The sequence below is a fragment of the Plectropomus leopardus genome, chromosome 12 (assembly GCF_008729295.1).
Source record: "Plectropomus leopardus isolate mb chromosome 12, YSFRI_Pleo_2.0, whole genome shotgun sequence".
NCBI lineage: Eukaryota > Metazoa > Chordata > Actinopteri > Perciformes > Serranidae > Plectropomus > Plectropomus leopardus.
Window position 1 is genome coordinate 22,132,769 of NC_056474.1, and position 12,058 is coordinate 22,144,826.

General features: G+C 39.5%; 2 protein-coding genes across 2 annotated transcripts in view; one reads left to right on the forward strand and one right to left on the reverse strand.

The window, feature by feature from the left end:
* Positions 1-5,104, forward strand: part of LOC121951284 (complement component C8 beta chain-like) — a 51,849-nt gene extending 46,745 nt beyond the window's left edge. Inside the window, exons 19-25 of the mRNA XM_042497550.1 lie at positions 569-766; positions 893-1,133; positions 2,222-2,350; positions 2,449-2,612; positions 3,119-3,272; positions 4,701-4,772; positions 4,893-5,104. Coding sequence (XP_042353484.1) covers positions 569-766; positions 893-1,133; positions 2,222-2,350; positions 2,449-2,612; positions 3,119-3,272; positions 4,701-4,772; positions 4,893-5,047 — 1,113 coding nt within the window. The 3' untranslated portion in view covers positions 5,048-5,104. The remainder of the gene's footprint in view (positions 1-568; positions 767-892; positions 1,134-2,221; positions 2,351-2,448; positions 2,613-3,118; positions 3,273-4,700; positions 4,773-4,892) is intronic.
* Positions 5,105-5,422: 318 nt separating this feature from the next.
* c8a (complement component 8, alpha polypeptide) lies at positions 5,423-11,444 on the reverse strand. The gene is made up of 11 exons (XM_042497084.1): positions 11,244-11,444; positions 11,009-11,117; positions 9,756-9,903; positions 9,503-9,650; positions 9,006-9,195; positions 8,741-8,923; positions 7,823-8,063; positions 7,595-7,726; positions 7,311-7,468; positions 6,905-7,130; positions 5,423-5,765 (listed from the first exon to the last, which is right to left on the reverse strand). Exons 1-11 carry the CDS (start codon positions 11,351-11,353, stop codon positions 5,614-5,616), a joined length of 1,797 nt encoding a protein of 598 aa, XP_042353018.1. The 5' UTR covers positions 11,354-11,444; the 3' UTR covers positions 5,423-5,613.
* Between the last annotated feature and the right edge of the window lie 614 nt (positions 11,445-12,058).

The following is a 12,058-nucleotide window of genomic DNA, read 5'->3' on the forward strand; positions in this document are numbered from 1 at the left end:
AGACGACTTGGGATTTTATTTCAAGACCAGAGTGTTGAATACAGATGGTTACGTTTGTTTAAGCTTCTCAGTGTTTGTTTGTATTTGTTTGTCGTAGAAAACAAAAGAAAATTCCCGTAGGACAATATAAAATTCACCTCTTTAATGCCTTTTAATTATTTTATCAACAAAGCATTTCTCGTGATACACTTACACACAGACACACACTCACACACACACACACACACACACACACACAAACACACACACACACACACACACACATATACACTCTGCAATAAAAGAGGTGAATGAATGAGGAATGTTCATTTGTTTTATGTGGGTGTTTTTATGGAAATGAGAATCTTTCAGATCAGTTTGAGGAGTGCTATTTATGACCTGAATGTTCCATATTTCATCCTAAGTGTGTCATGCAGCGTGGGACTCATAATGATCCAGTCTTGGTCTTGTCTCTGTCTGGATACACTCTGATCTTGGTCTCGGTTTAGGTGGTCTTGACCACTATGCTGTAATACGATCCTGCCTATGAGACACTTAAAAGTAAAATTTTCTCCTTGTGTATTTACAGACAAAAGGCTCATATGATTTCACCATGGAGTCTTTTGAGTCATACTCTAACTACAGGGAGCACACCATAAATGAGCGCATGTCCCAAACCGTTGTTTCCTTTGGCTTCGCCATTCCGGGGATAGTTGAATTTGGCTTCAACCATAAGAATTCCAAATACACCAGAGCAGAAAAGAAGATTCGCCGTGCATCAGGCAAGGTGAGATTTCTTTTCTCCTGACCTCTGCACAACCTAACAGATTCACGATTTATAGCCTACAAGTCATTAAAAAACCTGAAAGCAGTAAACTATTCATCACCTGCCTCCTGCTGATTCACCCCTCAGACTAACAGCTTTGTGAGGGCCAAAGCTGAACTGGAGTTGGCCCAGTACATGCTGAAGTCAGATGATTTGATGCTGCACCCTGAGTTCCTGCAGCGCCTGCGCTCCTTGCCACAGACCTACGTTTACGGGGAATACAGACAGATCTATAGGGACTACGGCACACACTACATCACAGAGGCTGCCCTTGGAGGAGACTTTGAGCACACCATCATCCTCAACAAGGAGAAGCTCGCAAAAACAGGTAAATATAATACAATAAATATTAGCGGCTGCTGAACTGGAGTCACAGGGGTCTCAGGTAATACACATTTGGTTTAATTTCTCCGCCTGTTGCAAGAATGCATAAAGATACTTATAATGATCTGATACTGTGGTTTGGCAATAGCAGTGACATCATCTATAGTATCATCCTTAAAGGGACAGCTTGCCCCAAAATCAATAATACATATTTAGCCGCAACGATTCTGCATTTTAATGGAGAAGCATGGCATTTCTAACACAATCAGTGCATGCTATAATGTTTATTTTCAGATGTGCAGGGAAGCTTTACCTCTGAGAAACAATAAAGGTCAAATCCATGATGGCCACTCCACTGCGTCTGATGTTCAAACACGTTTAATTGTTTTGAAACAAACAGTGAAGAAAAACATACAGGGTGTCATTTCCAGTGTCTAATGTAATGGAACTAGATGGCACTCGACTAGTGGTGCTCAAAGTACAAAAAAAACGTAGCGTGCACAGGAAGCGTGCATCGACTCATGGACGAGAGGTTTGTGCTCGTGGGAGCACAAGATGTAAACATTAATGGCGTCCTTCTCGGCTGAGCTGTAATGTTAGCTAGGTCAGTGGTGTTAGGTGAGCTAGCAGTAGATGCATGCTTCCTTCTCCACAGTAATGCGGTCGGTGGCTGTAGTTTGGTGGAAAAAACTGTTCAAAATAAGGTATATGGATTATCTTTAGTATTCAAGTCATGATTTCTGGAAAGAGACATTGCTGTTGAGTTTTTCGAATGTTTTTTTTTTTTTTTGCGCTTTGAGCATCGTAAGCTGAGTGCCATCTATGTCCATTATAATGGAGAGAAGGCAGACATCTCTATGGCTGATCTCCAACACTCGATGCCTCACACCAAAACAATTTAGCCTGATAAATAGCACCTAAGTTAAGAGGGGAAATATGCATTTTTAATTTTTTGGGTGAACTGTCCCTTAACACTGACACCAAGTGATAAATAGGTGATAGATAAACCATTGCATTCAAAAGATGGCCCAATTTCCTGAGTGATAATACAATGTTGCAGTAACCACTCCGTGACTCCTCTGGTTCCTCTAGATTATACTTTAGACGACTACAAACGCTGTACACAGTCAGGCCTCAAGGTCGGGGCCAACATTTTCGGCGTTTATGTGTCTGCTGGTGTTCACGGTGGATCCTGTAATGGCCTGCTGAATGAGATGGGAGGTGAGGTTTTAACCAAACGCCCTGCAGAATGTTTTCTGTTATACATCAAACAACAAGAACTGATGGTAAAAGTCTGAAGTAATTCTGTCTCTTTCCAGAGGACACTGAGCACGGCAGCATGGTGGAGGACTTTTTTGCAATTGTCAGGGGTGGAAGTAGTGAATCCATCACTGCTTTGGTGTCTAAAAAGCTTCCGACCCCGCAGCTGATGGGGCTGTGGGGTGAAAGCGTGCGTTTTAACCCTGACTTCATTCGCCAAACAGTGAGTTTTTCTGTCTCAAACAAGTTTTGCCTCAAGCTCTTTTTCTAACTTACCTTGGCTGTTTGTTTTCATTCATATTACATGCTATTATCCCATTCGTTATTCTCTCTTATCTCTGTGTTTCCTGTCTCCCACAAACTATTGTACAATTAAGACATTTTTTTCTTCTTCTTTAATGTTTCACCAAACCAATTTCCCGCTGTAATTAAACCATCTACAAGGAGTCTGACCTGGCTAATTGACGCAGAGACATTTACAAAAGAGTTGGTCAGTGGTGGTTACAGCATTGGCACAGTTACAAACAGGCAAAGTACAGCTAGGCTGATCAACAGCGAGTTGGAGAACAAACAGCAAAAGATGCCAAATAGCAACTGAGCCAAATACGAATAAGCTGGGTCAAGTTTCAGCACTTGTGGGGCTTTCCAGTTGGCTCTATTAATAAATCCAGGAGAACTGAATTTGAACGGTATGAAGATAGTTCAATAATAACATTTGTTTCTCATTAGACACGGCCGCTGTATGAGCTGGTGACCTCCAGGGACTTCTTCCATGATGCCACCCTGAAGAGAAACCTGAAGAGAGCGCTGTCAGAGTACCTGGAGGAGAATAGTCCATGTCGATGTGCGCCCTGTAAAAACAATGGAAAGGCTGTTTTGAGAGGTACTGCAGGGTATATTATTTTAGGGTGTTTATGACAAATTTTATGGTCCTATTTCCATCAGTTATTGACTGAAAGCTCACTGCATTAATTATTTCCCAATCTGTGTTTTGTTTTCACTCACAGTTTGTGCCAAAGCTTAAAGGGATAGTTTGGATTTTTTTAGGTGGGATTTTATGAGGTACGCATCTATAGTCAGTGTGTTACACTGCCTCAGTTTGGGGAGGCAGGCAGAAATCGGACATGGAGGCTAAGTGATGTACTGTTGTGTTGGGGGGCCGCAGCAAAACACATTTTAGCCATCTAAATCATCAGCATCAGTTTTGGCGTTCTCTATATTCAGAATATTTCCATCACTTTACCAGCAATTTCCGGATGGAAACCGCAGCCCTTTTATCGCTCTCTTCAAAGCCAGACTTCATGAAGAAAGACAGCAATTTAACATCACTGAGCATAGAGCTGCTGTTTTATCATGCCTCAATACGTTTATTTTTTGACTTTGGTGTTTTGAAAGGATACATTTGGATACACTTAAGTCACACCATAATACCAACTAACTAACTGATCGAGACAGCCTTAGACCAACATTTACCATATTTGGCAAACTAAAATTACTGTTTTTATTAATGGAGTCTGGTAGTTTTGATGAGAGCATAGATGGACACTGAACTGCTTCTCCAAAAGAACAGGCTGTCTGCGTCAAGGTAACGTGATAAAAATGTTCTAAATATATACTTTTAAACTGATGTTGATTTTTTTAGTTGGCTAAAATACATTTTGCTACTGCCCCAGCCCAGACCTTCGAATCCAAACGCTCCACTGTATTTGAGCTGACTGATTTGTCTGGCATCGTGACATGAAAGCTGTTTCATGGTTAAAATTTAAAAAATGACCAATGAGGGATGCGATGGGGACTGATGCTGTTTTCAGGCGGTTGTTGGGCAGTGCATTGGAACCACTGTGGACTAATAACAACAATGGCAAACACTCCAGACAAAGTAGACGCTGCTGTTGTATCATAGTTTGTTTTACTTCACTCTGAACCACTCTTAAAATCCTTCATAAAATCAGTATGTTGGCATGGCTACAGTGTGGACTTAAAAATGCATTAGATTCAGTCGGATACGTTGTTTGCTGTAATTGGTTTGGGAAAATTAAATCCCACAGAAATGGGATTTCATTTTCTCACATCTACTGTAGGTAATAACACACTGGCTATAGATGAATATCTCAAACTTCCTGACTTAAAAAAGCTGAACTTTCCCTTTAATTTTTAGTTATACTTAAAGAAACATTGACTGTCATTTTTAGAGTTTATGTTCACAAACACAAAATAATAGTGCAGAAAGGGACTCTGATGATGTTTACAGTGGTGCTAATGATATAAGTGATGATGAGTGTGAAGGACATATCTCAATGTCTCTCAACAGGGACCAGGTGTGACTGTGTGTGTCCGACTGGATACTCTGGACAAGGCTGTGAGATCACAAATAGACGAAAAGGTTAGCTTTCAAGATCCAAAACACAAAACACTGCAAGCAGCATTATTTTATTTATTTGTGATAAAACCTACTGAAATACAGAAACAATGATATGAGATATGATGTGGCCCCTTCTGACAGATATAGCCACCGATGGCAGCTGGAGCTGCTGGGGTGCGTGGTCATCCTGCAGTGGAGGAAAAAAGACGAGGAGTCGACAGTGTAACAATCCAGCACCCAGCGATGGAGGCCTGGCATGCAGAGGACTGCAGCAAGAGTCCACCGATTGTTTTTAAAATTGTCTCAATAGCCCTGACATAAAGATTTATAAGTAAAATCCTCATTTAAAAATAGCTCAGTCTGTGGTGTGTTTCTCTTTTGACTTCTTGGTGCTACATAATGTATCATATTTTAACAGAAACAGACCTGACCTCAATGCAATATCCTCAATTGATATAATATAAAAAATATTAAATTGAGTGTTTCTGAATATGTCTTCTCCTCTGTGCAACTGCAGTATCGTAGCATTTAAGCACTGACCAAAATTTAATCTTCATATTCAAGGCAATCTCATACAAAGCATCTAAAGCACTTTGACTCTTGTACTTTGATAAGGTTCAGAGAGAAACACACACACACACACACACACACACACACACACACACACAAAGTAAAGTCTTCACATCAAAATATTTTATTGCTACTTGATATAAACTACATCATATTGTGTGTCCTGATAAAGGCAAACAATTTGTTTTCTCTTTGAGAGTTCAGACAAATAAAATTATTGTGGAAGAGCAGCTTTTATTCATGAAAGCACACATATTATGCTCAGCATTATAACCCTGAAACCCGAGTGACTTTAACAGTGCTGAGTCTGAGAGGAGGAGCCTAGGCAGGTTGCTCCGCCCCCATCAGGTGCAGGATTATCACAGGTTCTTGTCCGAGTCTTTCTCCCCGATGCACACGATGACCAGGTCCCCCAACAAGACCATGAGCCATCTGTCTTTGCATCTGTCAAGGAAAATCAAAGGGGTTTGAGATATAGACAGAGAAAAAGATATCTGTTTTGAAACAAGAGGTGTCTGCACAGTTATTACTCCATCACATCCTCTGATGGGAGATAGTTCCTATTAATCTGCACAAGAAAACACTGCTGCACACGCATGAGAAATCTTACACTAATCTTACACTAATCTACACAGTTAGCATAGCTTTGCACGACGACAGCTCTCCTGGCTCTGACTAACACATTATCTGTTAAATTTGTTTAAAACAGCAGGCATAGTGACTTCATGGAGCCTCTGCTGGTTGCCTGAAAGACATCATACTTGCTTCACAAAGAAGCTTGTCAATTTTACCTTCTTGGTTATAGTACGAGTTTAACAATCAGGAAAAAAAAATGCTTTTGTTTGAAAGCAGAGATTTGTACTGTTCGACTCAGACCACCCAGCCGGCATCAGATGCCACTATGACATCAGAGAGATGTTGGACTCTTACATCAGACAGGTTTAATACTTTGGTTGAAATGACACCGGCGTGGCATCCTCTTAAATGTCCACACACAACATTAGAATTTCATGCTGTGTGGAGGCTAGCATGATGTTTTGCGAACGCTGTGTTTTATTCTCCATATCTTCCGACTAAATGTCGGTTTAAATCAAGATGATATTTGCATGTGACATTTGGCAGACATTGTATTTTGGATATTTTACAACACAACTTAAAACCAACAAAATATCAGTCATTGGTCGTCAGTCATCTACCTCAAATTGTTGTTAACATCAAATTTTTCTGCTTTGCAAAATAGATGGACACTATTTTGTGGCAGCGCAGATCAGAGCTGGAGCCAATAAATATCTGCGGCTGCTGCCTTTCCCATTAAATACAAAAGTCAGATCTTAGCACATGTTGGTGCACTTTTTGTGCACAGAGAAAAGGGATCTACTCTTTATGCTCAGCTAAGCTAACCATGTCCTGTCTCTAGCTTCATGTGCAAAGGCCTGATGTAAGAGCGTTATTGAACTTCTCTTGTAACTCACAGCAAGAATGCAAAAAAAATGTTTAGCCCAAAATATAAAACTATTCCTTTATTTAAAGATTGATTTGAATGTGTTTACCTCAACTGTTTTTAATTGTGATAAAAGTCTCACCTCTTCTAAGAGTCTCTTCACAGGCCTCCCCATGGTAGCCCAACTTACAGATGCAGTTACAGGAGGTACCTGTGAGGACAGGGATGCCGTTGTGCCTGCAGGGGGCGCAGCGACAGGAGTCAAACTGCTGCAGATATTCTTCCCAACCCCTCTGCAAGTTGGCAAGCCTTGTGCCGACATGGTCAGCAGCTGTGCTGAGGCGCACTAGCTCATAAATTGGCATGATCTGGGTCATAAGGGAGGAAGGACAGAGACAGGGAGAGGAGAAAATGTAATAAAAAGCAGATGACCACACCATAAAAGGCACCAAAACAGTGTGAGGTCATAAATGAATAAATTCAAATGTAATTTTTTTTGTGGTGTTCTTTTGTTTAAGAGCATAAAATGTCCAATTGTGTTAAGTCACCTCGTATTCGATGAGTGTTGGGTTGTATTTGAGGGATGCTCCCCAGTTTCTGTAGGTGTTCGGGTTTCTGATAGCCAACACGCCACTGCTGCTGACTGTGACTCCCCCCTTCACCAAAGTAACAATATCCTCAATGACAGCTGAATCAGAGTCTTTGGCTACATTTCAAAAGGAAAGAGGAATAACATTTGTAATACGAGCTCTGAGAATGGAAATGAGATATAGTTACAAATAAAGAAATGATGAGCTCAAATTCAAAACTCTGTAATGATTTGATGTCTCACCTTGATTAAATGATCCTTTTTTATTGCATGGATTCACACCCACTTTTAGATCTGTTGATATAGCGTCGGCGGAGGGATAGCTTAAACCGATAGAGGCTCCAAAGCATCTTCCAGCTTGTTTACCCTCCAGCTCTGTGAAAGTGAGACAAGAGAATGAAACTAAGGGTAGTTTGCATTGTATTTTCTCTAGGATGACAGTGATTAACAAACTGCAAAAGCCCACAGTACTTGATTCTGCCATAGCTGTTTTGTTGACAACCACGACATATTCGAGGGTTCCCCCCATCGTTCCCTCTGTGACGTAGTGGGTGCCAAATGTGCTGAAGAAGCGGGAGTACGTCCCAAAGTCATACTGCTCTGGTAGCTCCATGAGTGAAATGTAGAAATCTTCATGAAGCATCAGATTATTACTTCTCATCTTGAAGTGGGCAGTTTGCACCTTGGACCAAAGCCTAATGAACCCAAGGTCCTGAAAACAAAGGGAAAGATTTTATAGGCAATTTTTCTTTTTCTTTTTTTTTTTTGGAGGTGGAAATAGTAATAATACTAACAATGAAAAAAGTTTTGTAATTTTTAAGTAAAATGAATAAAGTAAAATGAAACTAACTTATTTATACCCTAAATACTGTCCTTTCTTTTGGCATTGACACTTAGAACTGTTTTAAGCGGAAATAGCAGTTTTTCACTGTAACTTACCAATATGGTGTAAATGTTAACAGCACCATTTAATGGCTATAGAACAATGAAATCGTCTGCATTTAGACCGGTTTCCTACTAGCCTCACTTTCACTGTGCGGCTCTGTCGGCTACCAGGTGATGGCTAGATTTACATCACAAAGGAAGTGTGTCAATCATTGCACAACCAAAACAGCAGGAGAATAACACTTTCATTTTCCCCGCTAGCTATCACCAGTTACCAAAGCGTGTCAATGTCAGTTCTTGGCAGTTACCACCTCAAGAAATGGAGATGACAAATAGTAGAACAACCAACGTAACTGTTTAAAACAAACACACTGATTCAATAGATCGCAAAACAAAACACATATTTCCCAGAATCTTTTTAAAAACCCGACAAATTCCCACCTCAACTGATTGCACTTCACTTGTCATGTGACACACGTTGACCCTTGGATCAGGAGATCGTACCTGATTTTTATGCTGCGTTAAGTTCTTGAGAAAGTCAGATTCTCTGCTTCCACTCAGTCCCACTTCAACATAATAGATCCCAACGGAGACGCCGCCATTGGAAGAATGCATAGTTTTCCTCGCATTCAGCAGGCTCACCACATCTTCATAGTATTCTTGAGAGCCCTCTGACGTAGCTTCAGCCTGTAACAGGTTAAACGTTATGTCAAAATGTCTTTATTCAAACGGGTCATTTATTTAGCGTAGAGATCAATCATAGCTTTACCACAAACTGGTAGGTATGGTAGTTGTAAGGTTTCCTGTAGTTCTTCTCATCGTCATTGTAGTGCAGGTTCTCGCAGAACGCATCATAAATAAATTTCCTCCATTCACCGTTATAGACATATTCACACTTTCCTCCAAAGTACCTCGGGTCAAGTACATGATCCACAAGGTCTCCAGTCAAGATGTTGAAGCTGGGCAAAGTAGAATTCAAATTTCAATTCAATTAGTAATTATTAAGAAAAATTAATTAAGATTAATTGTCAAGCAAAAGAAGTAATGGTATGATTTGTGTATATTTCCAGTGTTTCAAAGCAATCTGTTGGACAAAGAATCATGATTTTTAATGAGTTGATGATGTATGTGCTTATTGGTTTGTTTTTTGTTTTTGTTTTTTTTACAATGGACCTGGTGATTCATTTGCATTACTTTAAAACCTCCTTAGATGTGATATAAACTACGTTTAGTAAATAACATCACAAAAATCCTAGCGATATTTACCCCTGAGTGCCACGTTCAGCACCAGGAATCGGCATTAGCTTTGAACACTTGTCGTCTCTCTGGTTGAAGTGTTCACAGTCATCTTCATCAGAAAAATCATCACAGTCTGGCTCTCCGTTACAGCGAAGAGACTGGCTGATGCAGCGCCCTAAATAAACAGAAATAGATTTATATTTCCTGCACAAACCAACAGACAAAACATCCTTCATGTGAAAGAGACTGTGTAATGTGAGTGGTCGCTGATGGGACTTGCCTGTTTCTTTGCAGGTGAAGCTCTCTCCACAGTAATCTGTCACCAGACACTGTGTTGTTGCTGTTGGACATGCCAACTTTTCCCACAGTGTGTCAATGCATACTGTGCCGCCAAACTGTGAGGGCTTCTCCAAGTATCGGAAACGGACCTGAGACAGAGTTAACAATGAGTTAGCACTTGAAATCACCCAGTCTATTCCCTTATACCAGTGATGGGCAACCCGTGGCTCTGAGGCCACTGATAGCCGTTAAGCACCTCTATAGTGGCTCACTTGGGCTTTTACAAAACAAATATATCCATATGGTGTGTTTTTTTACATTTTAATTTTCATTATCATTGTTGAAGCTAAAAAAGCGAAAAAGTGATCTTACATTCCCCAGCTGCAAAAAAATGTGTCGTCTATACACTGAAAAAAAAAAGATGATTCAACATTTATACGACTAAAATGTGTTTATAGCCTGGTGTCTTTTCCTCTAAATTTTGCAAATAGCAGTGACAAGACTTTAGCCCCCCCTTGCGTGGTTAGCTGTGAATTCAAGATATGTAGTAATGCTTGGACACATGTTTTTGCTTTGACCACCAACCCTGCAAAATTTGAGTACCCAGCAGTCACAAATAGCTCATTGCAGAAACACATATCATTACCTTGTGGTAAAATATATTAATGAATGCTTATTCAGACCCATTAGTAATGTTGATAGGAAAATTTAGACCTAGCAGGCAGTGTTACCTTCATTATAGGGCTCAAAGGCAACTCTAGACTGATTTTTATTTGGCCAATATGACTCTTTTGATAGTACAGGAAGTAGGCCCAGCATGGTATTATGTTTGTAATAGTGCAGTTAAAATCACATAAATTAAATGTTAAGTTTTGCATTCCATAATATCTAACATTTGAACTGTAGGATATACAAGTGATTTTAAAGATCCTAAATGAGTGGAGTACTTTTAAGCCTAAAATACCAGGAACACTGTAAAACCAGGGTGCAATTTTAATGGCCTTATTGTAGCAGAAGAACTGATATAGTGAAATCATTATTCCCTTTGGACCTGTTGATCATCTAATCTATGTATTGATCTGAACTACAAGATACAAAACTGTCTCAATTGCAGTGTTTCTACTCAGAGTTTTCTAGTTTTACTTTTCCAGGAATTGAACAAGTAATCTAAACTTTGCATATCACTAATCATTACTTGCATTCAAAACCTAAGAATTACTTATGCATACAATTTTTTGAGAAAAATATTATTACCTTTTGGTCTGTGCAGGAGTTACAAGGAGTCCAAGATGACCAGCTCCCCAGCCTACAGTTGATGGGTATCGGCCTGTTTACAGCTCTGGACCTCCTTGTCCCAGCCCCACTGAAACCCCCAAAACACAATGATCATCTCAGTTATGTTTCTAATATCCATGGTATATATGAGGAACAATGCTATCAAGACATATTTAAGCACATGTTATAGATATTGAAGCGAAGAATACAGCACCTGTTATAAGCAGCTGTCCATGGCCTCCTGGATGCATTCACAACTGGGCTAAAATAGACAGACAGATGCAGTGTGTATAAAGTTAGCAGTAACTTTAGAAATATCTCCATAATGAGTAGCTAGTCCTTTAGATTAAAATGCCACATCACAAAACAGCCGTTGTGTTGTGACTTCTACCCCTGCAGTCTTGACCAACTAACCACAGTGAATGATTGATCAAGAGTAAACACATGCTCTTACAACAGTTGGGAAAGTTTTTTTTTTAATGATCTGTAACTTACATTTCTCATCTTCACCCCTGTAAACTATTCAGCCAGAACATGGTGTTCTTATTTACACTTTGAAAGTAAAAACAGTAGAAAGGAAAACAGTCCCGCAAACACCTTAAACTAAAACACAAATGTTTTCCTTTTTACAAAAAATCTGCAGTGAGATGACACATTATCAGTTTTATTCTTATTGTTTTACAATAATAATGATCTAACTGAATAAATAGTTATGCGATTTTACAAACTATCACTCAAACCAGAGAGAGGTATTAGCTAGAACAGAAGGTAATATACACAATGATAATAACCATAAAAATAAAATGAAAATAATTAGAATCATTTTGTGACAAACATCTCCGGTTAAATTTAACTACTGATATGTATTTACTATTTGTTTTAAATGTAAGAGACTCAAAATAACAATAATAATGCCTATCAACATACAAAGTGGCCTCTGTCACTTGTGATTTTTTCCTCCACTTTCTTTATTGCACACAAGTTCATATACAGAGGTACAGATAAATACATAGACAACAAACAAAACAA

What these genes read in the sequence shown, in the direction of transcription:
- c8a (XM_042497084.1), bottom strand. Translation starts at nt 11,353, where the DNA reads ATGGAGATATTTCTAAAGTTACTGCTAACTTTATACACACTGCATCTG. An exon ending in GCTGAACGTGGCACTCAGGG is followed by an intron (nt 9,196 to 9,502) that starts GTAAATATCGCT and finishes TACTTTGCCCAG; the next exon opens with CTTCAACATCTTGACTGGAG. An exon ending in AACAGCTATGGCAGAATCAA is followed by an intron (nt 7,727 to 7,822) that starts GTACTGTGGGCT and finishes TCACTTTCACAG; the next exon opens with AGCTGGAGGGTAAACAAGCT.